Raw genomic sequence first — 19,795 nt, 5'->3', positions numbered from 1 at the left:
ACAGCATATCATCTTCCTGTTCCCCCCAGGGAAGGGGTCAGAGCCTGCCAGAGGCACGCTGCCATACCGTAATCCCCCCAACACCAACACTGCCATGTTGCAGCCATGCCCCAAGTATTCTGTATGGGTTTGATTATAAAAACCAAACAATTTAGCGTTCTCGTTTTTTTATTTTGTACATGCTCGCCTGTCCTGACCTACACATTCTCAATAACAAGAGTTCACATACATAATTGTTTGTGTTTTAGTTGCCGTAAATCCTTAACAGCTCCCACTACAACTCAAGACAAGGTTCTTGATTCAGAACTATACCTTATTAACTGGACAGCTATCACAGCTCTATGACAATCTACAGTAGATTGGAAATAACGTAAATGTGATGTGTAAATCATGTTCAGCTGTTCTGTGTATTGTTATTTTTATATATCTTTGCATACTGATTTCACTGTCACCCTTATCTTCTATGTACTGTTATAGTCTGTAGCTGTGTGCACTAGGCCCTGCAATAAGATTTTGCATATCTTTCCACTGCTTTAGGTGACAGTACACTCAATAGATCTCATGCCAGCTGCCAACATTGAACCATGTCTAAATAACGATAGGGGGGTGTGTGACTGTGGCAAACTGGGTCGTGTGCCCCCATAACAGTGATTGTGGCATAGTATCATCATTTGCTGCACTTGTCTCCACAATATGTGATACTGAAAGACCTTCCATCCCAGACAAAATTGCGCTGTTTGTGAGGTGTTCAGTGGAGTGATGGCACAATGAATCTGACAGGACCAGTGAATGCCAACAAACAATGGCAGCAGCTCATTTATTAAAGGAAGTCAAATGTTAATTCTTTGTTCGTCATAGTAGTTTCAGCAGAAATATTTTTACTGGTGATTTATGTTCGGAATCATAACTTCATTATTGTCTTTTGATTATTATGATTATTTTCTCACACTTTCACATTATTGTAACTGTGTGATTTACTTTGCTTTTTCAGACGATGGGTGAGACTTCTGTTTGGCCGAGAATTCCCATTGCAGGACCTCCTTGTTGTGTGGGATGCTCTATTCGCTGACAGTATCATGCTAGACCTGGTGGACTATATTTTTGTAGCCATGCTGTTATACATTAGGGATGCATGTAAGTATCTCATCTCTGTGTGTTTTCTGTTCAGACCCATGCTACACTTTTGTTCTGTGAAATATGTTCTGCCTGTAAGTAACACTTGACAACACTACTATGCAGATTCATCTCAATCTATATAAAGCAAAGTACATGTTTTATCAACATATTTTACCCACTTTAGGAACACCTAGAAAGTTGGTAGCTTTCAGGTAACAATTTACATGACACATTTTAAACACCTTGGGCCCCATTTATTAACGAGTTTCCATGCTGGAAACTCGTTTTAAGTGGTAAATGGGACCAATTTCTATTTAACAAGGCTGATAGCGCTGTTAACTAGCAGTGCTATTAGCCTTTCATTTTCCCTATACTGCTGCACAGTAAAGTGTATTTACCAATGAGCGCTATTTCTGAAATAGCGCTCGCTTACCTAAAATTGCTTTGTCTGCTTCGGGCAGACGTTATGGACACCGCTGCAGCGGTGTCCGTCCTGCGCTCCGGCTCCCCCCTCCCACAGCAATCCCGGCATGCATCACGCCTGCCGGGTTGCTATAGTGACAGGAAAACAAAAATGGCCGCTGCGTCTGGAAATCACTACTGCGCATGTGCCGGGAGTATGTATACAACAGCGCATGCGCAGTAGTTCGGGACGCCGGAGAAAAAGAGCATTCGTCAGAGCTGTTTGGCCTTGACAAACAGCGCTGACGGGTGTTTTAACGTTACCGCTCGCCAACGACAGCTTCAATGTAAACAATGTATACAAGTAAAAAAGCGCTGCGAGCGGTAACGTTAATTAGCATAAGAATTTTTTTCGTTCATAAATGGGGGCCCTTGATTGGAAGTTGGAACCGACAATAGTTTGCGTCTACATAGCATTCATAGTTTCCTTGTAAGGAAGATTGTTATAACTTCAATGGTGAAATGCAGGCAGGTTAAGATGTAATAGCTGGCTAGGCTTATAATATGACTGAAATACATCATAAAGAGCCTTTGTGATGTCACTCAGCTCTGGTATGAACACTCATCAGATGAGTGTGAGCTGCATACTATGCATACATTGTTTATTGCTGTGACTGTCTGCTGATAGGACATTTAACAGTATAAGAATGTTAAATCATACTTGCCGGAAGGTGCGGGAGACGCACATTTTTTCTGGGTTGTCATCCACACTCCCATAAGGGTGGTTGGATCTCCCGCCTACTTCCTAGTGAAGTGGGGAGATAATACATGGAATTGCAGAGCCACATGGAGGGGGTGAGGCTAAAAGGATGAGTTTTGAGATTTTTAGCCTGGCCTCTTCCTCATGGCTCTGCTATTTGTGGCATTTTGCAGTGAGGTAGACGGGGTCTAATGACATGAGAGCCTTGCCCTGCCCCCCAAAGTGGCCTGCTGCATCTAGGCTTCTCTCGGAGAGGAGCATCAAAAAGTAGGAAAGTACAGTATTTTTTATATGTGAAAATAGTGTTAAAATGAACATTGGTCACACATATGCAATATTTGAAAATTTAGTTTAGGATCTTCATCTTACACAGATAAAAAAAAATAGGCTTACACACTTTCATTGACATACTGTATTTAACACCAAATACTGATGCTAACTCGTCCATCTATGAGAACCTGCTATGCTTTTCCCCAGCAAGTGGAGAGCATGACAATCATTTGAAAGCAAAGTTAATGATAAAGGGGGTAATTCAGACCTGATCGTAGCAGCAAACTTGTTAGCAGTTGGGCAAAACCTTGGGGGTCATTCCAAGTTGATCGCTCGCTGCTGTTTTTCGCAGCGCAGCGATCAGTAAAAAACTGGCAAATCTGCACATGCGTATGCACCGCAATGCGCAGGCGCGTCGTATGGGTACAAAGAGGATCGATGCTGGGAGATGGATTTAGCAAAGATTCCTTTCGCACAGCCGAACGCAAGGTGATTGACAGAAAGAGGGTGTTTATGGGTGTCAACTGACCGTTTTCTGGGAGTGTTTGGAAAAACGCAGGCGTGTCCAGGCGTTTGCAGGGCGGGTGTCTGACGTCAATTCCGGCACCAAAAAGACTGAAGTGATCGCAAGGGCTGAGTAAGTCCAGAGCTACTCTGAAACTGCACAAAATGTTTTTGCTGCGCTCGTCTGCAAAGGCGTATGCACACTTGCAAAGCGAAAATACACTCCCCCGTGGGCGGCGACTATGCGTTTGCATGGCTGCTAAAAGTAGCTAGCGAGCGATCAACTCGGAATGACCCCCAATGTGCACTGCAGGTGTGGCAGATATAACGTGCAGAGAGAGTTATATTTGGGTGGGTTATTTTGTTTCTGTGCAGAGTAAATACTGGCTGCATTATTTTTACACTGCAATTTAGATTTCATTTTGAACACTCCCCACCCAAATCTAACTCTCTCTGCAAATGTTATATCTACCCCCCTGCAGTGCTCATGGTTTTGCCCAACTGCTAACAAATTTGCTGCTACGATCAGGTCTGAATTATCCCCCAAAAAACTAGTAAGTAGGTTGCTAGTTAAGTTATATTGTATATAGTGCAGAATTCTGTACTGTATGTTGACTTTGTAATTATGTGTATACAACACAAATGGCCTGGTGCTAATAAACAGTATTATCAAATATATAAAATATATAAATACAGTATATAAAAAAAAAATAAGTGTCTAAAAAATATTTATTAAATTAAGGAGCAAAAGACAAGAAAGTGTGCTTGTTGTTGCAGACAGCAGCAGCTTGAAAACAGGTGTAATACAACTGAACAGCAGAGTGCCTCTGCGCTAAAAAATATATGACATGGGAAAACTAGTCTGGCAGAAAATGTCACACCATTATAAATTATATAAATGCAAATTTAATAATACTATATTGACCGGTATAATAAAATGAGAACATCTTCAAATTCAACATATATATATAAAGCACACATTTTCACAGCTTAAATAGCAGCTTTAAAATATACCTTCAGATATGCATACTGTCATCTGTGCTAACATTTATACTGTTACATACTGTACAAAACACTGACTGAAGAGTATACCCATAAAGTACAGTTTGATGCCCGTTAGGGAAGACACATGACATGTACGGATGGTGTAATGGTTAGTATTACTGCCTCACAGCACTGAGGTCATGGGTTCGATTCCCACCATGGCCCTAAATTGTATATTCTCCCCGTACTTGCGTGGGTTTCCTCCGGGTACTCCGGTTTCCTTCCACAATCACAAAAATATATTGGCAGAATAATTGGCTCCCAACACAAATTAACCCTAGTGTGAATGTGTCTGTGTGTACATGTGATAGGGAATATAGATTGTAAGCTCCACTGGGGCATGGACTGATGTGAATGGGCAAGTATTCTCTGTAAAAGCGCTGCGGAATATGTGTGTGCTATATAAATAACTGGTAATAAATAAATCATAATAATAACTGGATTTACCTATTCTGGGAGGTGGATCTATAATGTTTTAGTATAGCAGACCAAGGAATAAAAACACTTGTCTGTGGTTATAATTGTGCCCGCATTGTATCCCGTTTGTTCCAGGTTTTTACACGAAATGTTTTTGGTTATATCTCCATATTACCCATACCTCCCGCGCAGACTATTCATCATATGCGTCCTATGCACACAACAAGAGCAATATAACCGGCACAATACCCGTTTGACTGGAAAAATAACCATAAACATTGCGTGTAAAAACCTGGAACAAATGGGATATTGAAATACCGGAAATTATCATATTTTAATGCAGACACAATTATAACAACAGACAAGTTTTTTATTCCTTTGTCTGCTATATTAAAACATTATAGAGCCACCTCCCAGAATAGGAAAATCCAGTTGATTTTTGCATATCTAAAGGTATATTTCTCTAACGTCCTAGTGGATGCTGGGGACTCCGAAAGGACCATGGGGAATAGCGGCTCCGCAGGAGACTGGGCACAAAGTAAAAGCTTTAGGACTAGCTGGTGTGCACTGGCTCCTCCCCCTATGACCCTCCTCCAAGCCTCAGTTAAGATTTTGTGCCCGAACGAGAAGGGTGCAATCTAGGTGGCTCTCCTGAGCTGCTTAGAGTAAAAGTTTAAATAGGTTTTTTATTTTCAGTGAGACCTGCTGGCAACAGGCTCACTGCATCGAGGGACTAAGGGGAGAAGAAGCGAACTCACCTGCGTGCAGAGTGGATTGGGCTTCTTAGGCTACTGGACATTAGCTCCAGAGGGACGATCACAGGTTCAGCCTGGATGGGTCCCGGAGCCGCGCCGCCGGCCCCCTTACAGAGCCAGAAGAGCGAAGAGGTCCGGAAAAATCGGCGGCAGAAGACGTTCCTGTCTTCAAATAAGGTAGCGCACAGCACCGCAGCTGTGCACCATTGCTCTCAGCACACTTCACACTCCGGTCACTGAGGGTGCAGGGCGCTGGGGGGGAGCGCCCTGAGACGCAATAAAACACGTTTTAAACCTTATATGGCTAAAGAAATGCATCACATATAGCTCCTGGGCTATATGGATGCATTTAACCTCTGCCAGTTTTCCAGAAAAAAGCGGGAGAAAAGGCTGCCGTGAAGGGGGCGGAGCCTATCTCCTCAGCACACAAGCGCCATTTTCCCTCACAGCTCCGCTGGAAGGACGGCTCCCTGACTCTCCCCTGCAGTCCTGCTACAGAAACAGGGTAAAACAAGAGAGGGGGGGCACTATTTGGCAGTTAATATACATACAGCAGCTATAAAAGGGAGAAACACTTATATAAGGTTATCCCTATACAAATATAGCGCTCTGGTGTGTGCTGGCAGACTCTCCCTCTGTCTCCCCAAAGGGCTCGTGGGGTCCTGTCCTCTATCAGAGCATTCCCTGTGTGTGTGCTGGGTGTCGGTACGATTGTGTCGACATGTATGAGGAGGAAAATGATGTGGAAGCAGAGCAATTGCCTGTTTTAGTGATGTCACCCCCTAGGGAGTCGACACCTGACTGGATGGTCGTATTTAAGGAATTACGTGACAATGTCAGCACTTTGCAAAAAACTGTTGACGACATGAGACAGCTGGCAAATCAGTTAGTGCCTGTCCAGGCGTCTCAAACACCGTCAGGGGCTCTAAAGCGCCCGTTACCTCAGATGGTCGACACAGACCCAGACACGGATACTGACTCCAGTGTCGACGGTGAGGAGACAAACGTAATGTCCAGTAGGGCCACACGTTACATGATCACGGCAATGAAGGAGGCGTTGAACATTTCTGACACTACAAGTACCACAAAAAAGGGTATTATGTGGGGTGTGAAAAAACTACCCGTAGTTTTTCCTGAATCAGATGAATTGAATGAGGTGTGTGATAAAGCGTGGGTTTCCCCCGATAAAAAACTGCTGATTTCTAATAAATTATTGGCACTATACCCTTTCCCGCCAGAGGTTAGGGCACGTTGGGAAACACCCCCTTGAGTAGATAAGGCGCTCACACGCTTATCAAAACAAGTGGCGTTACCGTCCCCTGATACGGCCCCCCTCAAGGAACCAGCTGATAGAAGGCTGGAAAATATCGTAAAAGGTATATACACACATACTGGTGTTATACTGCGACCAGCAATCGCCTCAGCCTGGATGTGCAGCGCTGGAGTGGCTTGGTCGGATTCCCTGACTGAAAATATTGATACCCTGGATAGGGACAGTATATTATTGACTATAGAGCATTTAAAGGATGCATTACTATATATGCGAGATGCACAGAGGGATATTTGCACCCTGGCATCAAGAGTAAGTGCGATGTCCATTTCTGCCAGAAGAGGGTTATGGACGCGACAGTGGTCAGGGGATGCGGATTCCAAACGACATATGGAAGTATTGCCGTATAAAGGGGAGGAGTTATTTGGGGTCGGTCTATCGGACCTGGTGGCCACGGCAACAGCTGGAAAATCCACCTTTTTACCCCAGGTCACCTCTCAGCAAAAAAAGACACCGTCTTTTCAAACTCAGTCCTTTCGTCCCCATAAGGGCAAGCGGGCAAAAGGCCACTCATTTCTGCCCCGGGGCAGAGGAAGGGGAAAAAGACTGCACCAGGCAGCCTCTTCCCAGGAGCAGAAGCCCTCCCCCGCTTCTGCCAAGTCTTCAGCATGACGCTGGGGCTTTACAAGCGGACTCAGGCACGGTGGGGGCCCGTCTCAAAAATTTCAACGCGCAGTGGGCTCACTCGCAAGTGGACCCCTGGATCCTGCAGGTAGTATCTCAGGGGTACAAATTGGAATTCGAGACGTCTCCCTCTCGCCGGTTCCTGAAGTCTGCTTTACCAACGTCTCCCCCCGACAGGGAGGCGGTATTGGAAGCCATTCACAAGCTGTATTCCCAGCAGGTGATAATCAAGGTACCCCTCCTACAACAGGGAAAGGGGTATTATTCCACGCTGTTTGTGGTACCGAAGCCGGACGGCTCGGTAAGACCCATTTTAAATCTGAAATCCTTGAACACTTACATAAAAAGGTTCAAGTTCAAGATGGAGTCACTCAGAGCAGTGATAGCGAACCTGGAAGAAGGGAACTTTATGGTGTCTCTGGACATCAAGGATGCTTACCTCCATGTCCCAATTTGCCCTTCTCACCAAGGGTACCTCAGGTTTGTGGTACAGAACTGTCACTATCAGTTTCAGATGCTGCCGTTTGGATTGTCCACGGCACCCCGGGTCTTTACCAAGGTAATGGCCGAAATGATGATTCTTCTTCGAAGAAAAGGCGTCTTAATTATCCCTTACTTGGACGATCTCCTGATAAGGGCAAGGTCCAGAGAACAGTTAGAGGTCGGAGTAGCACTATCTCAAGTAGTACTACGACAGCACGGATGGATTCTAAATATTCCAAAATCGCAGCTGATTCCGACGACACGTCTGCTGTTCCTAGGGATGATTCTGGACACAGTACAGAAAAAGGTGTTTCTCCCGGAGGAGAAAGCCAAGGAGTTATCCGACCTAGTCAGGAACCTCCTAAGACCAGGCCAAGTGTCAGTACATCAATGCACAAGGGTCCTGGGAAAGATGGTGGCTTCTTACGAAGCGATTCCATTCGGCAGATTCCACGCAAGAACTTTTCAGTGGGATCTGCTGGACAAATGGTCCGGATCGCATCTTCAAATGCATCAGCGGATAACCCTGTCTCCAAGGACAAGGGTGTCTCTCCTGTGGTGGTTACAGAGTGCTCATCTCCTAGAGGGCCGCAGATTCGGCATTCAGGATTGGGTCCTGGTGACCACGGATGCCAGCCTGAGAGGCTGGGGAGCAGTCACACAGGGAAGAAATTTCCAGGGCTTGTGGTCAAGCATGGAAACGTCACTTCACATAAATATCCTGGAACTAAGGGCCATTTACAATGCCCTAAGTCAGGCAAGACCTCTGCTTCAGGGTCAGCCGGTGTTGATCCAGTCGGACAACATCACGGCAGTCGCCCACGTAAACAGACAGGGCGGCACAAGAAGCAGGAGGGCAATGATGGAAGTGGCAAGGATTCTTCGCTGGGCGGAGAATCATGTGATAGCACTGTCAGCAGTGTTCATTCCGGGAGTGGACAACTGGGAAGCAGACTTCCTCAGCAGACACGATCTTCACCCGGGGGAGTGGGGACTTCACCCAGAAGTCTTCCACATGATTGTGAACCGTTGGGAAAAACCAAAGGTGGACATGATGGCGTCCCGCCTCAACAAAAAACTGGACAGATATTGCGCCAGGTCAAGGGACCCTCAGGCAATAGCTGTGGACGCTCTGGTAACACCGTGGGTGTACCAGTCAGTGTATGTGTTCCCTCCTCTTCCTCTCATACCAAAAGTACTGAGAATCATAAGAAGGAGAGGAGTAAAGACTATACTAGTGGCTCCGGATTGGCCAAGAAGGACTTGGTACCCGGAAATTCAAGAGATGCTCACGGAAGACCCGTGGCCTCTACCTCTAAGAAAGGACCTGCTCCAGCAGGGACCATGTCTGTTCCAAGACTTACCGCGCCTGCGTTTGACGGCATGGCGGTTGAACGCCGGATCCTGAAGGAAAAAGGCATTCCGGATGAAGTCATCCCTACCCTGATCAAAGCCAGGAAGGATGTAACCATACAACATTATCACCGTATTTGGCGTAAATATGTTGCGTGGTGCGAGGCCAGGAAGGCCCCTACAGAGGATTTTCAACTGTGTCGTTTCCTGCATTTCCTGCAAACAGGACTGTCTATGGGCCTCAAATTAGGGTCCATTAAGGTTCAAATTTCGGCCCTGTCAATATTCTTCCAAAAAGAACTGGCTTCTGTTCCTGAAGTTCAGACGTTTGTCAAGGGAGTACTGCATATACAGCCTCCTTTTGTGCCTCCAGTGGCACCTTGGGATCTCAATGTAGTTTTGGGATTCCTAAAATCACATTGGTTTGAACCACTCACCACTGTGGACTTAAAATATCTCACATGGAAAGTGGTAATTTTGTTAGCCCTGGCTTCAGCCAGGCGTGTCTCAGAATTGGCGGCTTTATCCTATAAAAGCCCTTACCTAATTTTTCATACGGACAGGGCAGAATTGAGGACTCGTCCTCAATTTCTTCCTAAGGTGGTTTCAGCATTTCACTTAAACCAGCCTATTGTGGTGCCTGCGGCTACTAGGGACTTGGAGGATTCCAAGTTGCTGGACGTAGTCAGGGCCCTGAAAATATATGTTTCCAGGACGGCTGGAGTCAGAAAATCTGATTCGCTGTTTATCCTGTATGCACCCAACAAGCTGGGTGCTCCTGCTTCTAAGCAGACGATTGCTCGTTGGATTTGTAGTACAATTCAGCTTGCACATTCTGTGGCAGGCCTGCCACAGCCAAAATCTGTAAAAGCCCATTCCACACGGAAAGTGGGCTCATCTTGGGCGGCTGCCCGAGGGGTCTCGGCTTTACAACTTTGCCGAGCAGCTACTTGGTCAGGGGCAAACACGTTTGCTAAATTCTACAAATTTGATACCCTGGCTGAGGAGGACCTGGAGTTCTCTCATTCGGTGCTGCAGAGTCATCCGCACTCTCCCGCCCGTTTGGGAGCTTTGGTATAATCCCCATGGTCCTTTCGGAGTCCCCAGCATCCACTAGGACGTTAGAGAAAATAAGAATTTACTTACCGATAATTCTATTTCTCATAGTCCGTAGTGGATGCTGGGCGCCCATCCCAAGTGCGGATTGTCTGCATTACTTGTACATAGTTATTGTTACAAAAATCGGGTTATTGTTGTTGTGAGCCATCTTTTCAGAGGCTCCTTCTGTTATCATGCTGTTAACTGGGTTCAGATCACAAGTTGTACGGTGTGATTGGTGTGGCTGGTATGAGTCTTACCCGGGATTCAAAATCCTTCCTTATTGTGTACGCTCGTCCGGGCACAGTATCCTAACTGAGGCTTGGAGGAGGGTCATAGGGGGAGGAGCCAGTGCACACCAGCTAGTCCTAAAGCTTTTACTTTGTGCCCAGTCTCCTGCGGAGCCGCTATTCCCCATGGTCCTTTCGGAGTCCCCAGCATCCACTACGGACTATGAGAAATAGAATTATCGGTAAGTAAATTCTTATTTTTAAAGCTGCTATTTAAGCTGTGAAAATGTGAGCTCTATATATATGTTGAATTTGAAGATGTTTTAATTTTATTAGACTGGTTTGTAATTATGTGGTCACTTTACATGAAAGTTTGTTACTTTTGAATTTGAAATAACAGTTGAACAAGGAGATAGATAGATAGATAGATAGATAGATAGATAGATAGATAGATAGATAGATAGATAGATGCATACAGATGCATACAGTAAATACATAGATAGACAGACAGACAGACAAAAATAGTTTTATGTCCCATACATAATGGGGTATTCAACTGCCTGCGGAAAAAAACACAACTGTACCACAATTTTTTTCCGGGCAAACCAATTAGAGCCCATTTTTACTGGCCGAAAAATTACCTGTTTTGGGGCGAAAATACATATCGGGAATTAGATATTAGATAGGAAAAAACAAACACCCAACTGACTTTTTAAACAATTGAATGCCCCCCATAGTGTCCATGACAAGTTCACAGACCTATGTGTTTTTACAGCCATAATCGTGAAAATAGAGCACTTATCAGGGTCCCGAAAAAAATCCCTGATAAGTGCCAACCTTTGGGGCTATTTGGATTGCCCAAGGAGATCAATTATCGCCTGGTAAATTACTGTGGGCAGTTGAATTCCCCCCATATAGTGAAATAGGGGCACTTTTTCCAAAAGTGGGACTGACACTAAACTCAAGATTACTGGCTGTTTACACCATAGTGGAATTTTAAGTCATTATGTCGGGTTAGGTACGGGATACCGGCCGTCACAAGACCGATTGCGCCATCCCCACGCACTGAATCCAGAAACCTACTAGATAATTATTCTAACCCTCCTCCTCTACCCCCTAACTCCTCCCTATCTGCAGCCTAACCCCCCACATCCTGACCCTAACAAGCCCCAGCATACTTACGTTCGGGGTGCCGACAGTCAGGATTCCATTGTCGGCATTGTGAGCTGTATCAGAGTTTTGTCACTATTCTTCTGACCAGTGTCGGCATTCCGTCGTCTGTATTCTGACTGCTGGCATCCCAAACACCGGTACTTTGATCGCATCCCATTACCTCAACTATCTGACACATGAAAATGATTGTATTTTGCTGCGGAGTGGGGAAGTAGGGCTCCCAGTTTTGTTTTGTTTTACCACTGTGTTATATAATGTAGTGATTGGAACTTTTTCTCTTAAGACCACATTGGACGGCTTATTGTATGTTAGAAAAAGAAAGTGAATATATCAACATCTTTTCTGTGTAGCTACCAGTATATGTGGATGATCAAGAGAGCGGAGTGGTTTCCAGTGCAGTGGTTGGAGGTCCATTGCGTAGTCCGCCCTCAGCGTGGTCTCTGCCTCATGCAATGCAGCCACCTTTCTATGCGCAGGCCCATTTGTATTCTTAGGCCTTTATATTATAATTCTCTGTATAGTATTCATATTATATAACCATACTTCACAACTGCTTCTGTTATGGTGTAATAGTACCTGATATGGTACCAAACCCTCCCCTTCCTATTTCTTTCTTAAGTGTAGAACAATATATTCTTTTATTTTTGTTTTGCAGACCTACAGTATGTATGTACTTCTAATTGCCATGATGTTTCATTAAATCCCTCTATTGCTCCTATGCATTCTTGTTCAGCTACTATATGTACTCAGTATCATTCATGATTCATCCCATATTTTATAGAATGCGTTTTACTGGTGGAAATGCTGTGTTTGTAGCTGTATATAGTGTGGGGTTTTTTTTTTAATCATTTATATATTTATAAAGCTGAAGAAATTAGTATATATGTCTGTGGACCCATGACAAAGTGTATATTTATATTACATTTATTTATTTATTTATTACCAGTTATTTATATAGCGCACACTTATTCTGCAGCGCTTTACAGAGAATGTTTGCCCATTCACATCTGTCCCTGCCCCAGTGGAATTTACAATCTATATTCCCTCATGTTTTGTTTGGAGCAAATTAACCTACCAGCATATTTTTGGATTGTGGGAGGAAACCGGAGTACCTGGAGGAAACCCACGCAAGTACGGGGAGAATATACAAACTCCACACAGTTAGGGCTGGGGTGGAAATCAAACCCATGACCTCAGTGCTCTGAGGCAGTAATGCTAACCATTACACCATCCGTACATGTCATGTGTCTTCCCTAACGGGCATCAAACTGTACTATATGGGTATACTCTTCAGTCGGGGTTTTGTACAGTATGTAACAGTATAAATGTTAGCACAGATGACAGTATGCCTTCTATAATTACTATCAGCATTTATCTGTGTGGCTATGTAATCAGGGAGGGGGGGTTGTGTTGGAATATGCCCCACTAGTGATGCAGCCAATTTCTTGGTTACTTTATGCAGGATATTTAATTATTCTTATTTTTAAATAGTAGACCGGAAATTGTCATTTTACTATGAATATTACCTTAAATTACAGATCACTTCTGCCATTCCTGTCTGACAAGGTAACAATCAGTCAAAGTTTGTTTTGTCAACTGTTAATTCCCATGCAACAAAGGAGGTCTTTTCCTTCTTGCTTGGATCACCTACTGGTTACAGAGATATTACACTATCATTATTCTTTTTGATTCTTCCAGGCATCACTGCTTGGGATATTCTAAAGTTAAAGTAGATAAATAACCTGATTAGATTACAAGGCTACAGGACCATGTCATTGCTGTGGTACTGTCCAACACAGTCTGACACCTTTTTTACTAATTAAAATGTATAGTTTTCCCTAAAATGACAATAAATTCCCTAGCTACCATGTTGTGAAATGGTCTGGTTAATTAAGGTCTCATTGTATGGGTGATTAGTGTCTAGCAGTTGAAGATGATGAGCGTTAGATATAATTGCAGTTACAATGACAGCTCTGCTAGTCAACAGTACAGGTTTCCAATTAGCCATGTCCTATATCATTACACACATTATCCTTTTCTGAAGATTTCCCTCCAAAATAACAATTTTAAGACGTTTAGGCTTATATATAATAGTTGCAGAGTGTGTGGTGCACACGGGTGCCTGTGTACAGGGAGACTACGTACCCTTCACCCAGAGTATTCTTACCCTGTGCGGACACCATCTTCCAAGTGACATCTTCCGGCAGATGGTGGCATGCAGTGAATGCAAAGGCCTTTGCTCTTGTATGCATGTGCCATCTTCCCAATTATTGCTGGTAGAGAGGCACCGCGGAGGAGGGACCTGCTTGCCGGCACAAGGCAAGGTGCGGAGGACCCACTGCTCAGAGGAGGGGGCCTGCTGTACATATATTATACGCCCCTACTAAGATGATAATAATTTTATAACTAGATAGCTCATCGCGCCCTACAGGCGCTCCTCACACCATCGCAAGGGGCTACGCCCCCGTAACCCTGGGCGTGCAATATTTTTTTTATATGGAGTATTTCCTCCAAACATAATTTTGTGAGTGGTTAAATATTGCACGGACAAAGAGCGTGCGATAGGTAAGGAGCCGAAGCCCCTTGCGATGGCGTGAACAGCGCACGCAGGGCACGATGAATCACCTAGTAGGTGCTGTGGTTGGGGGAGTGGCGGGTGCAGGGGAGAGGCGGATGGGGGAGGATGTCGAAGGGTGCCACGGGTGGGGGAGGGGTGGTTGCGGGGGTGTCGTGGGTGGTACTGTGGTTGGTGGCGAGGAGTACGTGGATTGGGGTGGGGTGCTGGATGCCCATGCGCAGGCAAGACCAGGAATAGGGGCCGCTGAGTGTATATGCTGTGGCCTTGTGGTTGAGGGATGGGTGAGGGACTGGAGGTGTTGTGCTTGGGGAATTTGTGGGCCAGGGGGATGGGGGAGGGTGTCCAAAGGTGCCATGGGTGGGGAAGGTCCACATGGGGTGGGTGGGGGGATGGGGGAGGGTGTGTTGAGGTGAAGGGAATGGGGGAGGGGTGGTGTATTTGTGGAAGGTGGACTGCAGATATGGAGCTAGCTTGGATGGGGATGACCTTGTGAAGTGGGTGTTGCCGAGGTGGGTGCGTTGTCGTGGTGGGTCTGAAAATAAAAATGTGGGTGTGTAGGATTTGAAAGGGGTTGGGTGCAGTGAGGTGGAGGTGTGTCTCCGTGCGACTGTTGCCGTTTGATTGAGGTAGTGACTGCTAGCGGGTACGGATGGTGTTTAAGGTGGTGTGTGTGGTGGATGGGTGGTTGCAAAAGGGGTGTGTGGATTGTAGTGTTTCAGAGGTGCTGTTGCAAATGGGGTCTGTACATGCTGTGAGTGGTGGAGAGTTGGCTGTTGGTAGGATGTAAATGGTGGAGGGGATAGGGATGTGCTGTGTATGAGGGAGGAACGGGTGGGGGAGTGGTGGGTTCAGAGGGGGGGGGGGGGGAGCGTTTGCCAGAGGGGGGTGATAGGTGCTACTTGGCGTGTCAGTTTCTGTTGGTTTAGGGTCAGGGGTGGAGGTTATGATAGGTTTAGTAGGGGTTGGTGCTGGTTTGTGGAGGGTGGTGAGGGTGGTGTGGTTGGTGGAAAGGTAGTTGCGAGGGGTACGTGGAGTGGGGTGGGTGTCACCGAGATGCAGTGGGGTAGTGGATGACCGGCTGCGGGAAAGACCGTGCATGGAAGTGGGTGACTGTATATGCTGCGGCCTAGGGGCGAGGGATGAGCGAGGGGCCTGGAGGTGGTGTGGTTGGGGGAGTTCTGGGTGCGTGGGGGAGGGGGTGGGTGGATGGGGTGGGTGGATGGGGGAGGGTATTGGGGGGTGTGGTGTGTGCAGGGGAGGTGGGGAGTGGAGTGGGGTAGGGGGATGTGGAATCTTGTGTTGAGGTGCAGGTGGTGGAGGGGTGGTGTATTTGAGAAAGGTGGGTGTCAGGTATGGGGATAGCTTGGTTGTGGGATGGCCTTGTGAGGTGCGGTGGGTGTTTCACAGGCGGATTGGTTGTGGTTGTGGGTCCCAAAAATAAATTGTGTGTGTTTTTAATTTGAAAGGGGGAGGTTGAAGGGAGGTGGAGGTGTGTATCCGTGCCGCTGTTTCCCTCTGATGTAGGTAGTGACTGCTAGCGGGGACAGATGGTGTTCAAGGTGGTGCGTGTGGTGGATGGGTGGTTTCAAAACGGGCCTGTAGATGGGGGTGTGGTTATAGAGGTGCTGTTGCAAATGGGGTGTGACTGTGTACATGCTGTGAGTGGTGGAGGGTTGGCGGTGGGGGGGGGATGGAAATGGTGGAGGGGGAAGGGACGTGCTGTGTGTGAGTGTGGAATGGGTGGTGGAGGGGTGGGGTCAGAGGAGGTGCAGCATCTGGCAGAGGGGGTTGATAGGTGCTGCTTGGGGATGGAGGATGTATTGCATTTTGGGGGATTTGTTCTGGATTGTGGAGGGTGGTGAATGTAATGTGGTTAGTGAAGTGGCGGTTGTGAGGGGTACGTGGATTGTGTTGGGGGTCCATGAGATGCCGTTGGTGTTGGATGATGGGGTGCGGGCAAGACCGTGGTTTGGGGTCGGGACTGTATATGCTGTGGCATAGGGGTGAGGGATGGTGGAGGGGACAGGAGGTGTTGCTGTTGGTGGAGCTGTGTGTGTGGGATCCAGGGGGACGAGGGAGGGTGTCCTAAGGTGGCATGGGTGGGAGAGGTCCACATGGGGTGGGTGGGTGGGTGGAAGGGGGAAGGTATTGGGAAGTGTGGTGTGTGCAAGGGTGGGGGGAGGGGGGTAGTGGGGTAAGCGTATGGGGAAGGGTGTGTTGAAGTGCTGGTGGAGGGTTGTTGTATTTGAGGAAGGTGGGTGGTAGGAATGGGCCTAGCTTGGTTGTGGGATGGGCATGTGGGGTGCGGTGGGTGTTGCACAGGCGGGTGCGTTGTCATGATGCGTGGGGTTCGTTGTTTGGAGGCTTTGTGTGTGTGCGAGGGTTGTGTTCGTTGCTGTGGTGTGAGGGCTAGGGGTTCATGAGGTGTTGGGGTTGAGTGTGGGATGTGCAGGTATGGGGAAGCGATTGTGTGTGCGTGTGTGCGCACGCACGTGGAGGTGAGGGCACGTGCATGTTGTGGTTCAGGGAGGGGTGGGTGGAGTGTTCTTGCGTGTGAAGGAAAAGAGGGTGCGGTGGTGAAGGTTCAGATGGGGTGGTGTGGCTGATGTTGGGGGTGCGCCTCACGGGTGTGTGCCTGTAGCATATGTGGGTAGTGGTGAGTGGTAACTCCCTGCCTGCTGCCGTGACATAATCACTCGACTGCAGAGGGAGGGAGCTCCCGCTCTGCAGCAGTATGCCTGGAGCAGTGTCCCGTCTTGTCTCCATTCGGGTGCATGTGGCTTGCCCTTGTGAAGGGCGGGATGGCTCCATACTGTGTGCCTGGTGCCGGGGGATGTGAATGTGGTGCCGGCGCGTGTGTTCCCTGCTTTGCGGTTTGCCTGTCAACCGGGCGGCATAGTGGTGTTTCCGGAGCGGAGCGTGGTGCGACGCCAAGTTGCAGTAGGAGGGAGCTCCGTATGTGTTGCGCTGGGGATTGGTGAGTGTGCGGTCCATGTCCCGTACCGCTGAGCCTGCTTGTCGCCGGCTGCCGCCCAGCACGACCCCCCACTGGCTGTATGCGGTAGGGGGTGATATGCATAAGGGAGGGGTCCTTAGCATGGGTTGTGGGTGTAAGGGGGCAAGGTCGGTGTGTAGCCGGGAGAGATGCGGCTGGCGTCCAGCTGGTGCTGGCAAGAACCCTCCGTATAGCCTGTGTTACCCTCCCTGCTGCTGCTGGCTGGTGCTACTGGTGGCCATGGCCACCACCCTATACTGTAGTTAGTGTCAGGGCGCATCTTTTACCTGACTCTGGCGCTGGCACAGGACATGATGCGTCTCCCTGCAGATGTGGTTGACTCCGCCCAGCTCTGTGACTACGCCCAGCGTTAGACACACAGGCACAGAGTCACAGATCTGGGCTATTATATAGGAGATAATAATAATTATTTTATTTATATAACGCTCTTTCTCCAATAGTACTCAAGGCGCTTAACAGATACATAGCATAACATAGTACAGAGAATAATGAAGTACAGCACAGCTTTTCATAAAATACAGAAGCATGAAGATACTAAAAGGACACTATGGAAATGCTTGAGTAAACAGGAAAGTCTTGAGTCTACTTTTGAAGGATTCTATAGTTGGGGCCTCTCGCACTGTGCGGGGAAGTGAGTTCCATAGACTCGGAGCCGCATGACTAAAAGCTCGACCCCCAGATGAATTACAGGAGATTCTAGGTACTGATAAAAGTCCTTCATCTAGAGATCGCAGTAATCGAGTGGGGCAGTATGGGGTCAGAAGCTGCCTCAGGTACCTTGGGCCCTGGTCATGTAATGCTTTGAAACTCAGTAAGCCAATCTTGAAGATGAATCGCCATCTTACAGGCAGCCAGTGAAGGGAGTATAGGATGGGTGTTATGTGGCTAGAGCAGGGCTGGTTGGTTAATAGCCTGGCAGCTGTGTTTTGCACTAGCTGTAAGCGGTGCAATTCTTTTCCTGGGGGAGACCAAGGTAGAGGGCATTACAGTAGTTTAATCAAGATGCTACAAATACATGTATGACTTTTGGCAGATCATCTGAGGGAATTAAGTGCTTGATTCTGGCTATGTTCCTCCATGGCTGCCTTCTATATACTTTCTTTCCTGCTAATGTAAACACTTTGATGTCTTTAGCAATCAAAGCACAATATATATATAAACATTATTATAATAAAATAATATGAATTTTATATTAATATGTGCCTATTTAGAATAAAAGTGTATCTGTTCCCACTTTAAACAATAGCGTTATTTTTAATAGTGTTTTACTTAATTAAAGTTTTAGGAGTATTTTACCTGTTGCTTTTGGTATTTATGTACAGTGACTGTTATCATTGCTATCTACTTTATGGCTGACCTTTTCTTTCTCAATTACGCCAGTTACATCCTAAATACACAGTAACACAGTCATTTGTAGTGAACGCCACCTACTGTTCAGCAGGTAGAAAGCATCATGCATTAAACTACATTAAGTGAAATGTTTAAACCAGCAATATTTCATTATACATTGTGTGTGTGTGTGTGTGTGTGTGTGTGTGTGTGTGTGTGTGTGTGTGTGTGTGTGTGTGTGTGTGTGTGTGTGTGTGTGTGTGTGTGTGTGTGTGTGTGTTAGATTTAATTCCTTTGTGATTATGCTAGTATCAATAAACTAGCATATTCTAAATTTTACAAATATGTAATACATTTCATACCACACAATTATGAAATTGGTTATATTAGTAGTGGACAGGGGTCAAAAATAAGGAACTCTTGTTTTTGTTAGGTCTTTCTCCAAAAGAATTTAGTATTTCAAGTTCCAGATAGAATAAATGTGAGAGTTTGCATTCCCAATCAATGTGTCGCAAATGCTGTAAATCCCATGTGTGATATTCTGTGACAGTCACTCCCTTCTGCTTGCTTGTATTTGTGGACTAATAGGTCTGCCTGATAAACTGCTCCATCTGGGAACCATATTGTATGTACAAAACCCACCGCGTCCTGAGTGCCGATGTGCCAAAAAGTCTGGCACTTGTGCTGAGGGTTGCTGACCCCAGATTTAAACCATAGGTTTTATTTCTATGTTTTCTAAACTGCTAAATACCATTTATATTATGGAAATACTAACAAAGAACTCCATGGTACTCCATGGTGACACAGCGATCATGTAGATCAGAAATCCATAGGTTTTATGTAATCAGACATCTGAGTTTCTATCATATCCTGTACTCAGCTTGAACCTCCCCTCCAGGGCCGGATTAAGCCCTCGGCGGGCCCAGGTGCACTCAAGACAGAAGGGGCCCCTCCACTGACCACCAGCACCACACCCCTCACCAGCTGCACACGCTGCTCACATCCCCCGGTCACAGGCAACAGGAGCCGCGCTGCAGCAGGGGGAGAAGAGAAGACACCAGGCTGCTGGGGTAGGAGGGATCCACGCTGCCGGGGGAGGAGTGTGGCTGTGCATGCGGCTACCTCCCCCCTCCTCTCAGGCAGCACAGTCGGGGACTGAGTCAAGCAATCTCCAGCCTCCGCTGCCAGCAGCATCTCTCCTGGCAGCAGCAAAGGCTGGAGATTGCTTGTCCCTGACCGTGCTGCCCGAGAGGAGAGGGGAGGAAGCCGCATGCACAGCCGCACTACTCTCCCGGCAGCGTGGATCCCTCCTG

General features: G+C 46.8%; 1 protein-coding gene across 7 annotated transcripts in view; it reads left to right on the top strand.

The window, feature by feature from the left end:
* The window catches only part of TBC1D5 (TBC1 domain family member 5), a 1,053,329-nt gene that overhangs the window by 734,389 nt on the left and 299,145 nt on the right, over positions 1-19,795 (top strand). For all 7 annotated transcript variants that reach the window (XM_063922184.1, XM_063922178.1, XM_063922180.1 and 4 more), the window contains one exon: positions 992-1,134. In XM_063922184.1, coding sequence (XP_063778254.1) covers positions 992-1,134 — 143 coding nt within the window. The remainder of the gene's footprint in view (positions 1-991; positions 1,135-19,795) is intronic.

The sequence above is a fragment of the Pseudophryne corroboree genome, chromosome 5 (genome assembly GCF_028390025.1).
Source record: "Pseudophryne corroboree isolate aPseCor3 chromosome 5, aPseCor3.hap2, whole genome shotgun sequence".
Classification (NCBI taxonomy): Eukaryota; Metazoa; Chordata; class Amphibia; order Anura; family Myobatrachidae; genus Pseudophryne; species Pseudophryne corroboree.
This window is presented reverse-complemented; position numbering and strand designations above follow the sequence as displayed.